This window comes from Juglans regia, chromosome 8, assembly GCF_001411555.2.
Source record: "Juglans regia cultivar Chandler chromosome 8, Walnut 2.0, whole genome shotgun sequence".
NCBI classification, from domain to species: domain Eukaryota; kingdom Viridiplantae; phylum Streptophyta; class Magnoliopsida; order Fagales; family Juglandaceae; genus Juglans; species Juglans regia.
Genome location: NC_049908.1, coordinates 16,696,813 through 16,718,067, shown reverse-complemented (window position 1 = coordinate 16,718,067; position 21,255 = coordinate 16,696,813). Strand labels below are relative to the sequence as shown.

Sequence of the window (21,255 nt, the reverse complement as noted above, 5' to 3'; positions counted from 1 at the left end):
CCTAGATAAAATAAAACCCCATCTTCCAAAAATACCCCTGAGTGAACAGTGCCGCGGCTACAGTATGGTGCTACAGTAACTCGGCTACAGTAACCCTAACCCTAGTTCAATAAAATAATAACTTTCCCAACATACCCTTACATAGGCCCCCTTAAGTGCTTCCCATAATAAACTCAATTATTCTAAACTAATAAAATAAGTTTTTTAAATGAATTAAATAAGTTGTAACCCTTCAAGAGCCCAAAGCCTTTAAGTTTGTTGTTGCCATCTTCCATAGCTGATCAAATGAATCAAAATTGGATCTTCATCCTTCAAGCCTCATCTTGAATACTTATTTGTGAATCCATCATGCGTAACCCTCAGATCATACTGCCATGGTCTTCCCAACAGTAAATGGCATGCGTGCATAGGAACCACATCACAAAGCACCTCATCCTCATATTTGCCAATGGATAATGCCACCAACACTTGTCTTGTCACCTTGATTTCCCCACATTCATTCAACCACTGAAGCCGGTAAGGTTGAGGATGTTTCAAGGTAGTTAAAGCCAATTTCTCCACTAAATAAGTGCTGGCTACATTTGTGCAACTCCCACCATCGATAATGACACTGCAAACTTTGTTATTTACAAAGCACCGAGTATGAAACAAGTTCTCCCTTTGGTTACTTTCTTCCTCCTTAACCTGCACATTGAGAACTCGCCTTGCAACCAATAAATCTCCAACCACAGCATTTTGCTCATCGTCAGCATCCTCCATAGATGGCATATCATCATTATCTACTTCTTCCTCATTTTCTGACTCAAGCTCTCCTTGGGCATTTATCACCATCACCCTCTTGTTTACACACTGGCTGGCTATATGTCCGCGCCCCTGACATTTAAAACATTTAATATCACGTGTATTAGAACTTGAAGTCTCGATTGTACCTGAAGTAGTGGCGGTCTTTAAGTTGGCATTCTTAGAGGATTCAAATTTTGGCTTATTTTGTTGCTGCTCAACCCTTTTTGGAGTTGTCTTCCACGAGCTGGTTGTAGCCATAGGCAGTCCCCTCCTAGCCAATCCCTTTCGTTTGAATTGTTCCTCCACCTTTATGGCTTGATGCACCATATTTGTCAACTCAACATAGTGCTGCATCTCGACTATATCCGCAATCTCACGATTTAAACCGTGCAAAAACCTAGCCATGGTGGCTTCCCGGTCCTCTTCTACATTTGCCCGGATCATAGCTACCTCCATCTCCTTGTAATACTCATCCACACTTTTAGATCCTTGAATTAACCTCTGTAATTTTTGATACAATCCCCTATAATAGTGGCTGGGTACAAAACGCTTCCTCATAAGCATTTTCATTTCCTCCCAAGTGTCCACGGGTGGCTCTCTATTCCTCCTCCTATTAATCAGTAATTGATCCCACCACACAATGGCATAATCGGTAAATTCAATTGCAGCCAACTTAACCTTCTTTATCTCTGAGTAGTTGTGACAATCAAAAACCATCTCCATTTTAGTTTCCCACTCAAAATAAACTTCAGGATCATTTTTACCTTGAAAAGATGGGATTTTAATCTTTATATTTCCTAAATCGTTATCCCTCCTAGGCCTACCCATCCTAGCTTCTCTATTTCTATACCCACGCTCAATCCTGCCTCGGTTCAAATATTGCTCATCAAACTCCTCCGACTCCGCCTCTCCATCAACATTCCGCCACGGACCACGCCCACCATGCTGCCTATTGTGGATGTCATGTTGCTGGCCCCTAGGAGTTTCCGCTTCTACCCTGTCCAACCTTTCGTGAATAGGTTCTAATTCAGCCCTCAACATACGCCTCATCTCCCCTAACATCGCTTGCATTTGGAGGTTTGGAACTGGAGGTTGTCGAAATTCTTCGGTTGTGTCTTCTTCTTGATTATTAGACATGTTTTAAAATCTGCAAACAAAGTTAGAATCCTCACAAGCACTCCCTCACGTGTTTCACTCAAGAATTGATACACTTGCACTCGTGTTTTCACTCTAAACGGCTTTTACCCTCATATGGTCTCGCACACTCTTGCCTTTTTCCACTCTTCTGTGTCTTCTTTAGTTCTTAATCGAACTTCAAGAAACTCATTCAAAATAATCCAGCAGCAATTCAGAAAATAAACAACCAAAACTCATCAAAAGTTCAAGTACTTGAATAAGGTGAGATACAAGATTGAAAGGAAGAAGTTTTCTTACTGGAATCGTGTACCCTTTTTTTTTTTTTTTTTAAACACAGCAGGAACAGGAAATAGAACGAAGATAAAAGATAGACAAACTTATCTTAGAACCAAAGCTCTTGATACCAAAATGATATGAACTCCACCAACAATTGTGATGAAACCCGATAACAATGATGGCTTGGAACCCCAAGATCGTATTGACAAGATTTGTTGAGCCTTGACCAGTCACCCAACTAGATGAGAACCAAGACTACGAAGGATTGAAAACGCCACACCCAGAAATCAGAATCAAGGTGATAAGTTTGGAGCTTGAACGCCACAAGATTAACTTGATAAGTTCAAGGAGTTCTTTGAAGAACCAAGAGGAACACAAGACCTCACAAAAACAAATAAGTTTCTGAAATTTCCAATCTGATATTAAAACTCGAAATAACCCCTTTATATACTTGGAACAACCCTCCAAGAATAGGAAAAGTCATAACTACAGCTTTAAAAGCAACACAAATATTAACATAACAAGTCCCACGAAATTTAGGCCTCTTGGACTTCTAGAGGCAGCCAGAAATGACTAAATGACTAAATTCAATGTATTTCACGTACCCAGGCAAGACCAAGTTCATTCACCTATTTAATATTCTTGAAACTTAACAAATTCACGTCCTTTAATGGTCAGACCATTCATCATATTTCTATGTGCTAATTAGCCTCTTCAATTGCCTTGATGACATGGATTAAGTCTTGAATATTATTTGAGCCCATCTTGGTCTTTTTAGAATCAGCCCAATTCTCTTGGATTAGCCCATTTAGTGCTTCCTTGAAACGTTTGGCTCTAAGTCTTGTAATTGGGCCACTAGGAAATGACAAAGGGTCTTGTACAAATTCAGCTCCATTCCCACTTGTATGATTAGCATGTCCAACTCCTTGGTTTGCATCAAATCCGAGAAAGCTTATCCATAGAGTTTGTATTAGCAATGGTTAGAAAATGCGTGCTCTTCGTAAGTTTGCCGATTATAACCCAAATTGAATTCTTCCTTGAAGAGATTCTTGGCAAACCTATTAGAAAATCCATAGACACATCCTCCCATTTCCACTCTGGGATTGGCAATGATTGCAATTCTCTAGCTAGCCTTTGATGTTCAACCTTCACTAGTTGGCAAACTAAGCATTTCGCAATGAATTCTGCTATGTCCGTTTTTATTCCTTCCCACCAAAACTGACTTTTTAGATCCCGATACATCTTCGTCCTGCCAGGATGAGCAGTGTAAAGGGTACAATGTGCTTCCCTTGAGGTTTTCTCCTTCAGTTCTGGGACATTAGGAACTACTTTCCTCCCCTTTAGCATCCTACTCTTTCCAATTGTAAAATGCTATGGTCCTTCAGATCTGGAAATCCTTTGTTGAAACTTCTCCTGCTTACCATCCTTCCTCTACCCTTCTATGATCTCCTCCTCAGTTAACTGTACAATCTTTTGCACTACTGTCAACACGACATCCCTTGGCGGGTTCCCGATCAACAAATTCCTCATTCCTACCAATAGTGATGGCATGTCGGCCTGAGTCTTGCGACAAAGGGCATCTACTACTACATTGGCCTTTCCAAGATGAAACTTTATCTTACACTGATAATCACTAATCATCTCAACCCATTTTCTCTGTCTCATATTCAAGTTCTTTTGGCTAAACAAGTAATTGAGACTTTTATGATTTGTGTATACCTTGCATTTTTCTCCATATAAGTAATATCTCCAAGTCCTTAATGCAAAGATTACTGTAGTTAACTCTAGGTTGTGAGTAGGATAATTTTGCTCATAATCCTTGAGTTGTCACGAGGCATAAGCAATGACTCATTCTTCCTGCATAAATATGCATCCTAATCCCACCTTATAGGCATCACTATATACCATGTAAGACTTATGCGGTTCAGGTAAAGCCAATACCAGTGTTGTGGTTAAACTCCTCTTTAAATCCAAGAAACTCCTTTCACACTCCTCACTCCAAACATACTTGGCATTCTTCTTTGTTAATGCTGTTAATGGATTAGAGAGTTTAGAAAACCCATCAATGAATCTTCGGTAGTATCTTTCCAAACCAAGGAAACTACGTATCTCATGGACATTGGTCAGTCTCTGCCATTCTGTTACAACCTCTATCTTGGGTCTACAACCACTCCTTTACTAGAAATGACTTGTCCCAAAAATTTCACCTCTCGAAGCCAAAATTCATACTTACTAAGTTTGGCATAAAGTCGATGCTCTTTCAAAGTCTCCAACAGTATCTTTAAATGTTCTCTATGCTCCTCATCACTGCGAAAATATATCAGTATATCATCTATGAATGCTATTACAAAACTATCCAAGTATTGCCTAAAGATTCGATTCATCAACTCCATGAATGCTACTGGGGCATTTGTCAATCCAACATGCATTACTAAGAGCTTGAAATGTCCATAACGAGTTCGAAAGACAATCTTAGGTATATCCTGGTCTTTGATCTTGAGTTGATGATATCTTGATCAGAGATCTATCTTAGAAAACACTGACGCTCCCTACATTTGGTCCAATAAATCATTAATTCGTGGCAAAGGATATTTATTCTTGATAGTTACTTTGTTCAAATCCCGATAATCGATGCACATCCTCAAGGTTTCATCCTTCTTTTTTACAAATAGGACTGATGCTCCCCAAGGAGATGAACTAGGGCGAATAAAACCCTTCTCAATGAGTTACTCAATTTGTACCTTCAACTCTTTTAATTTTGTAAGGGCTATTCGGTAAGGTGCCTTGTGTACTAGAGCCGTTGCTGGCTCTAGCTCAATTACGAACTTTGTCTCTCGATCCGGGGGTAATCCAGGCAAATTATCAACAAAAACTTTAGGAAAATCTTCTATCACCGGAATCCCCTTTGCTCCTTTAGGCTCCTCTGTCGGACTAGTCGTAACTATGAGATAAGGCGGTAGCTCTTTTCATCATGCTCTTCTTAACTTGTCCTGATGTTACCACTGACAGAATTAACCTAATTACTTCTCCCATGTGACAAATTATGTCCTTCGATGCTAAATCAAAAATTAACTTCCTCCTTCAGCAATCTATCTTAGTGTAGTGCCTTGATAGCCAATCCATTCCTAAAATTAAATCGAATTCCATCAGATGGAAAATGATTAGGTCAACAGTTAAGGTTAAACCCGCGACTTCCAATGGACAGTCCTTAACTATATGAGTGCATCTAGACTATCTTCTAGTCTGGAATAGCTATTAGGACCTTTCTGGACTTAGGTTCCATATTCCACTGACATCTTTGGACACAATCATAAGACACAAAAGATTGCGATGCTCCAGATTCAAACAGAGCACAAGCTATTTGTCGCATCAATTTAACCTTACCTCTAAGGTTACTCAGAGATTCTCAACAATTACAGGCTACCAATTAGAGTAGGGTTGGAAATATTACCAGTGATCACTCCGGCATCAGTTGTAACGGCTCGATCCTGAAGGTCCTGAGAGTTAGCTTTTAATACTTAAAATTGACTTAAATAACACAACTATAAAATCCAGAAAATCCCATAAAATATTAATCCATTTAATCAATCCAAAAATCTAAGTTCCTCCATGGCAACAATAAAGAAATTCCCAATAACATAAATTAGAAATTCTCCAAAAACTCGAAAACATCCTCAACTCATCAAATCAAATACCCAAAAAATAAATCAGTTTACTAACTACGACTCTCAAATAAACATTTGTACCCTCAGATACTTATTTCACTACGATCATCACACATTGCTAAACTTTATACTCTTGTTCTCCAGTTGAACCATCAAAATTATCTGAAAAATAATTGGAGACAAGGGGTGAGTTATCAACAACTCAGTAAGCAGAGGACATATACTAGTATGTAAACGTGAGCATTTACATAGTTCAGAATGCAGAACAAAAATATTTTCTTTCAGAATGCAGAATCAGAATAATGTTTTCAAAATGCAGCGTCAGAACATGTTATCAAAAATGATGCAAACCAAGGAGTTGGACATGCTAATCATACAAGTGGGAATGGAGCTGAATTTGTACAAGACCCTTTGTCATTTCCTAGTGGCCCAATTACAAGACTTAGAGCCAAACGTTTCAAGGAAGCACTAAATGGGCTAATCCAAGAGAATTGGGCTGATTCTAAAAAGACCAAGATGGGCTCAAATAATATTCAAGACTTAATCCATGTCATCAAGGCAATTGAAGAGGCTAATTAGCACATAGAAATATGATGAATGGTCTGACCATTAAAGGACGTGAATTTGTTAAGTTTCAAGAATATTAAATAGGTGAATGAACTTGGTCTTGCCTGGGTACGTGAAATACATTGAATTTAGTCATTTAGTCATTTCTGGCTGCCTCTAGAAGTCCAAGAGGCCTAAATTTCGTGGGACTTGTTATGTTAATATTTGTGTTGCTTTTAAAGCTGTAGTTATGACTTTTCCTATTCTTGGAGGGTTGTTCCAAGTATATAAAGGGGTTATTTCGAGTTTTAATAGCAGATTGGAAATTTCAGAAACTTATTTGTTTTTGTGAGGTCTTGTGTTCCTCTTGGTTCTTCAAAGAACTCCTTGAACTTATCAAGTTAATCTTGTGGCGTTCAAGCTCCAAACTTATCACCTTGATTCTGATTTCTGGGTGTGGCGTTTTCAATCCTTCGTAGTCTTGGTTCTCATCTAGTTGGGTGACTGGTCAAGGCTCAACAAATCTTGTCAATACGATCTTGGGGTTCCAAGCCATCATTGTTATCGGGTTTCATCACAATTGTTGGTGGAGTTCATATCATTTTGGTATCAAGAGCTTTGGTTCTAAGATAAGTTTGTCTATCTTTTATCTTCGTTCTATTTCCTGTTCCTGCTGTGTTTAAAAAAAAAAAAAAAAAGGGTACACGATTCCAGTAAGAAAACTTCTTCCTTTCAATCTTGTATCTCACCTTATTCAAGTACTTGAACTTTTGATGAGTTTTGGTTGTTTATTTTCTGAATTGCTGCTGGATTATTTTGAATGAGTTTCTTGAAGTTCGATTAAGAACTAAAGAAGACACAGAAGAGTGGAAAAAGGCAAGAGTGTGCGAGACCATATGAGGGTAAAAGCCGTTTAGAGTGAAAACACGAGTGCAAGTGTATCAATTCTTGAGTGAAACACGTGAGGGAGTGCTTGTGAGGATTCTAACTTTGTTTGCAGATTTTAAAACATGTCTAATAATCAAGAAGAAGACACAACCGAAGAATTTCAACAACCTCCAGTTCCAAACCTCCAAATGCAAGCGATGTTAGGGGAGATGAGGCGTATGTTGAGGGCTGAATTAGAACCTATTCACGAAAGGTTGGACAGGGTAGAAGCGGAAACTCCTAGGGGCCAGCAACATGACATCCACAATAGGCAGCATGGTGGGCGTGGTCCGTGGCGGAATGTTGATGGAGAGGCGGAGTCGGAGGAGTTTGATGAGCAATATTTGAACCGAGGCAGGATTGAGCGTGGGTATAGAAATAGAGAAGCTAGGATGGGTAGGCCTAGGAGGGATAACGATTTAGGAAATATAAAGATTAAAATCCCATCTTTTCAAGGTAAAAATGATCCTGAAGTTTATTTGGAGAGGGAAACTAAAATGGAGATGGTTTTTGATTGTCACAACTACTCAGAGATAAAGAAGGTTAAGTTGGCTGCAATTGAATTTACCGATTATGCCATTGTGTGGTGGGATCAATTACTGATTAATAGGAGGAGGAATAGAGAGCCACCCGTGGACACTTGGGAGGAAATGAAAATGCTTATGAGGAAGCGTTTTGTACCCAGCCACTATTGTAGGGGATTGTATCAAAAATTACAGAGGTTAATTCAAGGATCTAAAAGTGTGGATGAGTATTACAAGGAGATGGAGATAGCTATGATCCGGGCAAATGTAGAAGAGGACCGGGAAGCCACCATGGCTAGGTTTTTGCACGGTTTAAATCGTGAGATTGCGGATATAGTCGAGATGCAGCACTATGTTGAGTTGACAGATATGGTGCATCAAGCCATAAAGGTGATATGAACCCGCGGGAAAGGAATCCCTTGAACCCACAGTCAATTTGAAAACTTCCCAAGAAAGCCAAAATCAAGTCTATGGATGGAGAATCTAGACCCGATGAGAACTCGTTTCAAGAACCTAGATTATATTAAAATCTAGACCCGTTGAAGAACCCGTCTCAAGAACCCAGATTACAAAGGAGGAACGCCACAAAGGTTGTGATTTACCTTTGATAAGTTCAAAAGTTCAATTAAGAACAAGAGGAGTAAAACTCAACTCACAATGAATAAATTCATCAAATTTCATAAACTTCATAATCTGATTAAAATGAGGCTACATAGAGTATTTAAAGGAAAACCTAATGAAACCCTAGCCAAAATAAACCCCCATCTTCCAAAAGTACCCCTGGATGAACAGTGCCGCGGCTACAGTGCCGAGCTACAGTAACTCGGCTACAGTAACCCTAACCCTAGTTCAATAAAATAATAACTTTCCCAACATGCCCTTGCATAAGCTCCCTTAAGTGCTTCCCATAATAAACTCAATTATTCTAAACAAATAAAATAAGTACTTTAAATGAATTAAATAAGTTGAAACCCTTCAAGAGCCCAAAGCCTTTAAGTCTTGTTGTTGCCATCTTCCATAGCTGATCAAATGAATCAAAATTGGATCTTCATCCTTCAAGCCTCATCTTGAATGTTGAGCTCTTGCTAAACTCGTCCCAAGTGGATTGCATCAATCCTTGCATTGTCTCCGTGATCTTTAAGACTAGGCCCATCATGGTTCCCATCATTCCCCCTCTCCTCAAAAGGATTCGACCTCGAATCTCCACCTTGGTTCCCATCAATCCCCCTCTCCTCAAAAGGATTCAACCTTGAATTTTCACCTGGATCAAAGGGAAAAACGTTAGTAATATTATCATTAATTTCATATGCAATATCATTAATTTGTTCAAGAATTTGAAAAGATTCATCCAAGCTACTCATGTCGTCAACAGGTAAAGGTATTAAATCAAAAGGAGTAAATGGATTAAGGCTATAAACAATTGCGAAAGGAAAATATAAAGTGGTAGTATGCATGGTCCTATTATATGCAAACTCTATAAATCTATCCACAACCATATAAATAGAATCTCTACTTATTTCTTTCCTTGGCAGCCCCAAAACAGAGTCCATATATGCAAACTCATTGAAACGCAAATGATACTCCTGTAAACGTTCATGCAACAAGTCAATGTATGGCAAATGATACTCCGACAAACGTTCATGCAACATGTTAATGAATGACAAATGATACTTCCACAAACGTTCATATAACACGTCAATGAAAGGCAAATGATACTCCCACAAACATTCATGTAACACATCGATGAATGACAATTGATACTTCCACAAACGTTCATGCAACACGCCATTGAAAGGCAAATGATATTCCCACAAATGTTCATGCAACACGTCATTGAAAGGCAAATGATATTCCCACAAATGTTCATGCAACACAACAAAAGTCTTCCTTACACCAAGGTTACCCAACAAACCAGCATGTCTATCACACACAAACAACTTATGCATAAAACTAGTAGGTACACAAAATCTAATATTTCTAAACAAGTACCAATCTAGCTTATAGAACTTACCAAAAGATGCTTTCTCACATGTCCCATACACACTAGCAAAGTCATCATCATTAGCATGCAATCCCTTATCATATTCAAATCTCAACAATTTTGCATCTAAAATGAAGACAAGGACATACCTTCTTGCTAAAGTATCAACCACAAAATTTTTCATACCTTGTGTGTATTTGAATACATGAGGAAAAGTCTGAACACAATCCTCCCGCTTAGCATGCATTCTAGTCAACAACTTACCTTGTCCCTTTAAATGTGTCAATGACTCATGTTTTTCCAAGAAAGGTCGGTTAGGAATTGTCGCACTTGGCACAAAATCAATGTAGTGCTCTATCTCCCTATTAGGTGGCAATCCACTAAATACACCACTTGGAAACACGACCTCATATCCCTGCAACAAAGAGACAACAATACTAGGCAAACATACGTCAAGTACGTTAGGATTAAGACTCGCCTTAGCATAAAAACTCGCTTTTCTCTTTGTTTTTCTCTCACTTTCTTCACACTCTCTTTTCTTTCCAGTCTCTTTTTCTTTTTCACTCTCTTTTTCCCTTTCACACTCTTTTTTATTTTCACTCTCTTTTTTTCTGTCACTCTCTTTTTCTTCATCTTTTTTTGTAGTCTCGACCTCATAATTATTTTTCAACTCATTCTCTCTTTTGCTTGAGGTCTTAGTCTCACCCTCTTCTTTTTTCTCTCTCTTTTTTCTCTCTCATTTTTCTCTCTTTCTCCATTTCGGTTTCACTATTTCTTTTCTTCTCAATCTCACATTCACTCTTGCTTTTCAGCTCAATCTCACTTTCACTTTCACTTTCACTTTCACTCTCATCTTCACTCTTGCTTTTCAGCACAATCTCACTTTCACTGTCACCTTCACTCTTACTATTAAGCTCATTCTCACTTTTTCTTGAGGTTTCAGCCTCACCCAAATCTTTTCCCTTTGGTGGTTCGGTCTTCTCCTTTGCTACAACTTGATCATTTTTGTCCCACTTTGGTTTCCAAGAAGTACTAGAAACCGAAGTATACCTTGATGTACCCTTTCCTTTTAGCCGTCTCTCCACCTTCATAGCCATGTGCACTATGTCCTCTACCTCCTCATAATGTTGCAACTCAACTACATTGGCTATCTCCCTATTCAACCCCCTCAAAAATCTTTTCATTATGGCCTCCCGATCCTCCACTACATTAGCCCTAATCATAGCCACCTCCATCTCCTTATGGTAGTCCTCTACACTCCTAGACCCCTGTATAAGATTTTGTAATTTTTTGTAGAGGTCTCTATAGTAGTGGCTAGGTACAAATCTCCGCCTCATGATAGCTTTCAACTCTCTCCATGTTTCTACAGGCCTCTCAAAATTCCTCCTCCTATTGGATACTAATTGATCCCACCAAATAATCGCATAATCAGTGAACTCAATTACAGCCAACTTCATCTTTTTCTGCTCAGAGTAATTATGACAATCAAACACCAACTCTATTCTTTTCTCCCACTCTAAATAAACTTCAGGGTCAGTTCTACCTTGGAATGATGGTATTTTCATTTTGATGCTTCCAAGGTTCTTATCTACTCTATCTCGACCCCCTGAGTTTGCCCTAAGGCCTCTTCCATGCCTAACTCTTCTATGTCTACCCAATCCAACTTCAGATGTTAGCACTTCCTCATACTCTCCATTCTCATACCCATTCTTAATATTAGGCTCATGTCGCCTCCTATCTTTCTCTGCTTGCAGATTTCTAACCATTGCTTCTTGATTATCCATGCTATTCCTCACTTCACCTAACACCAAGTTCAACCGCTCAAACTCATGTTGCATGGTATGCAACACAAAGGATGAGTTATCTACTCGCCCCCTTGGTGATGAGCTACTCCGATGAGACATTACAAGGTGCTGCAAAGAAGAATGTTAGTGGTAAAAAAGAAAACCTCACACACTCCCTTACGTGTTTCAACTCGAATAATGACACTCTACTCGTGTTTCACTCTTAATGGCTTTTTCCCGATAATAGTCTCACACTCTCTTGCCTTTTACCTCAATAGTTTTTCCACTCAAGTTCTTTCAGAACTAAATGAACTCAATCAAGACAAGGCAACCTTGTTTTATCCCAACTAGTAATTAGATTCAGGAAACAAGAACAAGAGAAACATGAACGAATAAAAATGACACGAGAATCAATGAAGTTATACGAATGAAAGAGTAGCAATAAGACAAGATACCAACTTGAGTGATGTATGCAGCAGCCCCTTTGATGATAAGGTTCAATCAACAAATTTCTTTCTTTCTCATTGTTGTAACTATGTAGCAACTTTGAATATGCTACCTTCTCTTCTCTTCAACTTCTTTTTTTTTTTTTGGAATTTTCTTTTCTTTTCTTTTCTTTTCCTTTCTTTTTCTTTTCTTTTCCTTTCTTTTCTTTTCTCTAATTCATCCACAAACAGCAATATTCAATTGTGAAAACCAACCAATTGAATTCAAACACACAAGCATGGACAATGAAGTAGAAGAGAATCAATGGAACGACACTCCAAGCAATTGACAAACTTAGAGATGCAGGAAACCCTAGAATTTTGAAACCCTAGGTGATGCAAATTTCAGCCAAACCCAAAACCCTAAGAATTTTGGCAGCCTACTTTTTTTTTTTTTTTTTTTGTAATCAATCCTAGAACAATGAAGTCCTAGAATTAAATATGCTAGAAATAAAAGATAGAATCAGACCTGATTGTAAATCTTGCTCTGAATACCAAATGATATGAACCCGCGGGAAAGGAATCCCTTGAACCCACAGTCAATTTGAAAACTTCCCAAGAAAGCCAAAATCAAGTCTATGGATGGAGAATCTAGACCGGATGAGAACTCGTTTCAAGAACCTAGATTATATTAAAATCTAGACCCGTTGAAGAACCCGTCTCAAGAACCCAGATTACAAAGGAGGAACGCCACAAAGGTTGTGATTTACCTTTGATAAGTTCAAAAGTTTAATTAAGAACAAGAGGAGTAAAACTCAACTCACAATGAATAAATTCATCAAATTTCATAAACTTCATAATTTGATTAAAATGAGGCTACATAGAGTATTTAAAGGAAAACCTAATGAAACCCTAGCCAAAATAAACCCCCATCTTCCAAAAGTACCCCTGGATGAACAGTGCCTCGGCTACAGTGCCGAGCTACAGTAACTCGGCTACAGTAACCCTAACCCTAGTTCAATAAAATAATAACTTTCCCAACATGCCCTTGCATAAGCTCCCTTAAGTGCTTCCCCTAATAAACTCAATTATTCTAAACAAATAAAATAAGTACTTTAAATGAATTAAATAAGTTGAAACCCTTCAAGAGCCCAAAGCCTTTAAGTCTTGCTGTTGCCATCTTCCATAGCTGATCAAATGAATCAAAATTGGATCTTCATCCTTCAAGCCTCATCTTGAATGTTGAGCTCTTGCTAAACTCGTCCCAAGTGGATTGCATCAATCCTTGCATTGTCTCCGTGATCTTTAAGACTAGGCCCATCATGGTTCCCATCAAAAGGTGGAGGAACAATTCAAACGAAAGGGATTGGCTAGGAGGGGACTGCCTATGGCTACAACCAGCTCGTGGAAGACAACTCCAAAAAGGGACGAGCAGCAACAAAATAAGCCAAAATTTGAATCCTCTAAGAATGCCAACTTAAAGACCGCCACTACTTCAGGTACAATCGAGACTTCAAGTTCTAAGACACGTGATATTAAATGTTTTAAATGTCAGGGGCGCGGACATATAGCCAGCCAGTGTGTAAACAAGAGGGTGATGGTGATAAATGCCCAAGGAGAGCTTGAGTCAGAAAATGAGGAAGAAGTAGATAATGATGATATGCCATCTATGGAGGATGCTGACGATGAGCAAAATGCTGTGGTTGGAGATTTATTGGTTGCAAGGCGAGTTCTCAATGTGCAGGTTAAGGAGGAAGAAAGTAACCAAAGGGAGAACTTGTTTCATACTCGGTGCTTTGTAAATAACAAAGTTTGCAGTGTCATTATCGATGGTGGGAGTTGCACAAATGTAGCCAGCACTTATTTGGTGGAGAAATTGGCTTTAACTACCTTGAAACATCCTCAACCTTACCGGCTTCAGTGGTTGAATGAATGTGGGGAAATAAAGGTGACAAGACAAGTGTTGGTGGCATTATCCATTGGAAAATATGAGGATGAGGTGCTTTGTGATGTGGTTCCTATGCACGCATGCCATTTACTGTTGGGAAGACCATGGCAGTATGATCTGAGGGTTACGCATGATGGATTCACAAATAAGTATTCCTTCACTCTTAATAGGCAACCTATTACTCTTGTGCCATTAACTCCAAAACAGGTCAGGGAGGACCAATTAAAGTTACAAAGTTCGAATGAAAAAAAAAAAGGAAAAGGAAAGGAAGGCCGAAACTGAAAAAAAAGACTTAAAAAAAAAAGGAGAGAAAAACATTGATCAGAGTGAAAAAGAAAGAGAGAGGATTTCGGCTATAGTGAGAGCAAGAGAGGAAAAATTCAATTACATTGCAAAAAAAAGTGAGATCAAGAGAGCATTATTTTCACACCAGCCCCTTATTGTACTCATGTACAAGGAGGCTCTTTTATGTACTAATGATCTCGTCGGTGCTTTGCCGAGCAATATTGTTTCTCTTTTGCAGGAGTTTGAAGATGTCCTTCCTGAAGAGGTACCATATGGTTTACCTCCAATCCGAGGGATTGAACATCAAATTGATTTCATACCTGGTGCATCAATTCCAAACCGACCTGCTTATAGGAGTAATCCCGAGGAGACCAAGGAACTTCAGAGGCAAGTAAGTGAATTATTGGAGAAGGGGTTTGTGCGTGAAAGTATGAGTCCTTGTGCGGTTCCGGTGCTGTTAGTTCCCAAGAAGGATGGAACATGGAGGATGTGTGTTGACTGCCGAGCCATCAACAACATAACGGTAAAGTATCGTCATCCCATTCCTAGACTAGATGATATGTTGGATGAATTGTATGGTTCTTGTGTCTTTACAAAAATTGATCTTAAGAGTGGATATCATCAGATTAGGATGAAAGAAGGTGATGAATGGAAAACTGCTTTTAAGACTAAATATGGTTTGTATGAGTGGTTAGTGATGCCTTTCGGTTTAACTAATGCTCCGAGCACATTTATGCTTGATGAACCATGTTTTGCGAGCATTTATTGGCAGATTTGTAGTTGTGTATTTTGATGATATCTTGATCTATAGCAAAAATTTGGAAGAACATGTAATGCATTTGAAATCTGTTTTGGAAATTCTAAGGAAAGAAAGGTTGTTTGCTAACCTCAAAAAGTGCACCTTTTGCACGGATAAGCTTGTGTTTCTTGGTTTTGTTGTTAGTAAGAGAGGAATTGAGGTGGATGAGGAAAAGGTGAAGGCAATCCAAGAGTGGTCAACGCCTACAACAGTCAGCCAAGTGAGGAGTTTCCACGGCTTAGCTAGCTTCTATAGACGGTTTGTGCGTGATTTTAGTAGCTTAGCCGCCCCTCTTACTGAAGTCATCAAGAAAAATGTGCCGTTTAAGTGGGGAAAAGAACAAGAAAAGGCATTTAGTCTGATCAAAGAAAAGTTAACTAATGCACCTTTGCTTGTTTTACCTAACTTTGCTAAAACTTTTGAAATTGAGTGTGATGCTTCAGGCATAGGAATTGGAGCTGTTTTGATGCAAGAAGGCCGTCCAATTGCTTATTTCAGTGAAAAGTTGAGTGGGGCAGCCCTAAATTACCCTACTTATGATAAGGAGATGTATGCCTTGGTGAGGGCTTTGGAAAATTGGCAACACTATCTATGGCCAAAGGAGTTTGTGATTCACACAGATCATGAGTCTTTGAAGCATTTGAAAGGACAGCAAAGGTTGAACAAACGCCATGCCAAGTGGGTGGAATTCATTGAAACATTTCCGTATGTGATCAGATATAAGCAAGGTAAGGAAAATGTGGTGGCTGATGCATTGTCCCGAAGGTATGCCTTACTTTCCATTTTAGATACAAAAATGCTTGGCTTTGAATACATTAAGGAATTGTATGCTCAAGATTCTGATTTTGGTGATGTGTTCAATGCATGTGAAAAAATGGCGTTTGGTAAGTTTTATAGGTATGATGGATTTTTGTTTCGGGAAAATAAACTGTGTTTGCCAATATGTTCTTTGCGCGAATTGCTTGTGAGAGAAGCTCATGGTGGTGGTTTGATGGGTCATTTTGGTGTAGCTAAGACTTTAGGAATTTTGCATGAACATTTTTTTTGGCCTCATATGAAACGTGATGTGGAAAGAATTTGTGAGAAGTGTATCACGTGTAAACAGGCTAAGTCTAAGTTGAAACCCCATGGTTTGTACACCCCTTTGCCAATACCTAGTGAACCTTGGACTGATATTTCTATGGATTTTGTTTTAGGTTTACCTAGGACTAAGAGGGGGAGAGATTCAGTTTTTGTGGTGGTAGATAGATTTTCCAAGATGGCACACTTCATTGCATGCCATAAAACTGATGATGCATCACATATAGCTGATTTGTTCTTCAAAGAAATTGTTAGGTTACATGGTATGCCTAAGACCATTGTTTCTGATAGGGATGCAAAGTTTTTGAGTTACTTTTGGAAGACTTTGTGGGGAAAGCTGGGAACTAAGTTGTTGTTTTCTACTACTTGTCATCCACAAACGGATGGCCAAACTGAAGTAGTAAATAGAACTTTGTCGTCTTTGTTGCGTGCTATCATTAAAAAGAACTTGAAAGCATGGGAAGATTGTTTGCCACATGTTGAATTTGCTTACAATAGAAGTATACATTCTGCAACTAAGTTTTCACCATTTGAAATTGTTTATGGCTTTAACCCATTGTCACCTTTGGATTTAACTTCTTTACCTTTGAGTGAACGTGTGAACTTAGATGGCAAAAAGAAGGCAGAATTTGTAAAGATGATTCATGAAAAGGCACGGCTGAACATTGAAAGGAGGACTAAACAATATGTCCATCAAGCCAACAAGGGACGTAAGAAGGTAGTGTTTCAACCAGGAGATTGGGTTTGGTTGCACTTAAGGAAGGACCGTTTTCCAGAGAAGCGGCGTTCAAAACTCCTACCTCGGGGTGACGGGCCATTTCAAGTAGTAGAACGCATCAATGATAATGCCTACAAGCTTGACTTACCAGGTGAGTATGGTGTCAGTGCAAGCTTTAATGTTGCTGATTTGTCTCCTTTTGATGTAGGTGATGATTTGAGGACAAATCCTTCTCAAGAGGGGGAGAATGATGCAAACCAAGAAGTTGGACATGCTAATCATACAAGTGGGAATGGAGCTGAATTTGTACAAGACCCTTTGTCATTTCCTAGTGGCCCAATTACAAGAGAGCCAAACGTTTCAAGGAAATGGGCTAATCCAAGAGAATTGGGCTGATTCTAAAAAGACCAAGATGGGCTCAAACAATATTCAAGACTTAATCCATGTCATCAAGGCAATTGAAGAGGCTAATTAGCACATAGAAATATGATGAATGGTCTGACCATTAAAGGACGTGAATTTGTTAAGTTTCAAGAATATTAAATAGTTGAATGAACTTGGTCTTGCCTGGGTACGTGAAATACATTGAATTTAGTCATTTAGTCATTTCTGGCTGCCTCTAGAAGTCCAAGAGGCCTAAATTTCGTGGGACTTGTTATGTTAATATTTGTGTTGCTTTTAAAGCTGTAGTTATGACTTTTCCTATTCTTGGAGGGTTGTTCCAAGTATATAAAGGGGTTATTTCGAGTTTTAATAGCAGATTGGAAATTTCAGAAACTTATTTGTTTTTGTGAGGTCTTGTGTTCCTCTTGGTTCTTCAAAGAACTCCTTGAACTTATCAAGTTAATCTTGTGGCGTTCAAGCTCCAAACTTATCACCTTGATTCTGATTTCTGGGTGTGGAGTTTTCAATCCTTCGTAGTCTTGGTTCTCATCTAGTTGGGTGACTGGTCAAGGCTCAACAAATCTTGTCAATACGATCTTGGGGTTCCAAGCCATCATTGTTATCGGGTTTCATCACAATTGTTGGTGAAGTTCATATCACGTGGAGTGTACTCTATGTGAGGAAGTGATGCACCATATGACACGTATGCCAGAGTGATGATGGGTTGTAGTGTGCGTGAAGGGAGTACACGTGGAGTGTACTCCATGAGGTGCAACGATACACCGTGTGGTGTGTCGCAGAGATAAGGATGGTTGTGTAGTTGATGGGCGTAGAGCGTGATGAGTAGTGTCAGGAACTGTAGAACAGTGTCCTGAAGTAGTTAAGACGTGGCCTGTAGTCTGAGGTGACAGGTGTCACTGTGTTTGACTTATAGCTGGGAGTATGTGTGAAGTGGCAGAACAAGTGTAAGAGTACGCAGTGGAAGCATGACTGGAGAATGTCACGAAGTGACATTGTTACTAGAAGTCATGCTTGTGATGGGTGAAGAGTTAGTGTAAGAATGGCGTAGTAGGAACGTGATGAGATGTCACGATGTGTAAGGAGTACGTAAGGGACCGTACTCATGATGAGTTAGGATTTGTCATAGAAATGATATAATATAGCATGATGTCAGGTGACGTGACAAAGTCACGGTGTAGCTTGGGAGTAGTCTCGAGCTATATGACATGACATAAGGCGTAGTTGTGAATGAATTCTTGTCGCGTTAAGTGTTGGGATGAACTGTCAAGAGGGACGGGTAGGATGAAAAGTCATGCTAGCTGGGTTAAGAGAAGGTTGGTATCGTAGTATGGCTGTAACAGCCCGCAAGAAATTCATTGGTGGAATTTCTATTGACTTTAGGAATCTCGTGAAAACCCCATAAGTTTTTACAAATCGACCAATCGCATAGGTTTTAGTCTGTCAACATAGTCAGTGTTATCACTCACTATGCTGCTAGAAATATGAGTTTGATTTATTTGAGGTGGTTAGAAGTGTCAGAATACATTATGGTCTACACCATTAGACTCAGTGGATTATTTAGAATTTTATGACGCAATATCCTATTTTCATAATTCCGGATGAAACATCTGTTGGAAATTGTGAAATTATTTTTAGGGGCACTTCGAGGTTGAATTTCGGTATAATATTTTCACTGTAGATTAATATGAATATTTAGGAATTTTTAGTGTTGAGTTTATGATTCACTTTTTCGGAGTGAATAGTAACCTCGGTAAGCGCACCAATTGCAGTGTTTCAAAATCACAGTGTGGAATGTCCAAATTAGATTAGAGAAGTTTTATTTGAAAACTTGGCAAGATCTTAGCCACACTTAGTGAATAATATTAGACACTTGGCACCATGAGGAACATTTGTTGGATTTGAAGGAATCAAGGTGTGAGATCATGTCACTTAAGCAAAACTTTGTTTCATCTGCTCAGCCAAATGGTGGCAGACCAAAAAGGTTTTAATCCTAGTGAAACCCTAATTGGTGGGAATCCAATTGAAAGTCCAAAAGTTTGGTTGAAACCGAAACTCTAAACGGTTTCCCCAAACCCTAAAGTTGGCCTCTAAACTCCTTTCTAATCCGATTCCTAAAGTTGGATATCTTATTTATTCCATTTGGAGATCATTTGATTGGTAAAAAGTTGTTTAGACCCCAGAAAGGTCATTCTAGGCGATAAACTGGAGAGTGTGTTATATTTTGGAGTTTTTGACCAAGCTAATGAATAGATATTGGTCCGAAATTTTTATGGAGTACTGTTAACATGTGTATATGATTATTGGTTGAGGATTTGTTGCATGATTAAAAGTTTTGGTGAAATATTTTCTTAGGTCTAGAAACTTAGAAACTGGAAGAGGCAAAACAGTTTCTGTTTTGAGAAAGTTTAAATCTTTTATGTTTAATCTTATTCCAATGGCTTTGATATTTTTATTGGAAGATCCTAAGCCTCTTATATACATGTTAGAATGTTATTTTGAAGATATTTGATGTTAGTTTCGAAGATATGAAATTTTATGCAATGAGATATTCGGTTAGGCCAAAGTGATGATGTTCTTGGCTAAATTTATGTTTTGGTTGATGTTTACCCATGTGATCTTGAGTTTGAAGTTTGGATCTGTTTTAGGACACCTTTTTGAACCATGTGATGTTTTGGTTTGAAGATCACTTCTTTATAAGTCATGGATCAAGAGGTTGATCAAAACAAGTTAGAAACAAAATTCTGTTTTGAACTTAGAAGAGAAACCGAAAAGTTCAAGTATGGTTTTAGTGATTTTGATGGCTTTTGTTCATGATTCAAAACATGATTATTCTTAAGAATATGTTATGAGTGTAGTAGCCTTGTAAAGGAAATAGCCTTGTAAGTTTCAGCCATATAGAGTTTTGATGGTTGTGTTTAGTTTTAAATTTTTCTGAATTGATATTTGAGCTTAGGACAAAATTTACATAAGGTATGTAAATTTTGGTGATTTTTGGAGTTAGGGTGCAAAATCCTTAAGTTAGAGGTAAAATGGTCATTTTCCCACATGTAGAGGTAAAATGGTCATTTGTCTCGAAACGCGAAGATCGAGGTAAGTTAGCTTTTAACTTACTATCAGTTTAATGTGTATGAGTGATAAGTAAGGGAACTAAAGTGTATGTATGCATGTTATCATATGTGCCATGCCAAGTCATTACATATTTATCTGTTACACAGAATTTATTCTGTCATGAATTATTTATCTGTTACACAAGATATTATGTCACGTATTGCTATACATTGTTATACATTGCAAGTATGTCACGTGAAACATTGTTATACATTACATGTATTTCATGTCACGCAATATTCACTATCACATGTTACGCCATGTTAAGAAATGTTGTCTGTTACATGGTATGCTATATTACTAAATGTTGCCTGTTACATGTATGCCATGTTATGAAATGTTGTTTGTTATATTTATGTTTCAAAGTATGTCATATTTGTCGTCTTACGTTCATTTCACGTTACGCTACGTCATGATTTCTGTCTTTTATGTCACGTTCATGTTACGTCACGTTACGAAATGTCATGTCTGCCAGTTAAGTCATTCATGTCAATCACGACCCTAAGCGCTAGGATGGGGTAATATCCTAGTGGAATTCCTTTGTTCACGCTGGAGTGTCTAAATAGGTGTGAAATTCCCTGGATTGACGAAGTATAGTCAACAGGTTGCGAATGGGGCCTAATTAGCTGGTCACCGGAGCGCGCCAGGCACTAACGCCGATGGTGCCACACATTATGTTACGTGTGTCCACAGCAAGTGTGGCACAAACAGATAAGTCATGGGGCCATAACAACTGTGGAGCATGAAGTATGGGGCCACAACAACTGTGGAGCATACACTACGTGAGACACAACAATTGTGACACGTAAAATACGTGGAGCCACAACAACTGTGGAGTACGTATTAACGCACTCACAGCTGATA

The 21,255-nt window shown here is 38.6% G+C and overlaps 1 protein-coding gene across 1 annotated transcript; it reads right to left on the bottom strand.

Annotated features, from left to right (window-relative positions):
* Positions 1 to 318: 318 nt before the first annotated feature.
* On the bottom strand, positions 319 to 1,920 carry LOC108986885. Its single transcript, XM_018959686.2, has one exon. It carries the CDS (start codon positions 1,918 to 1,920, stop codon positions 319 to 321), a length of 1,602 nt encoding a protein of 533 aa, XP_018815231.2.
* Positions 1,921 to 21,255: the final 19,335 nt, after the last annotated feature.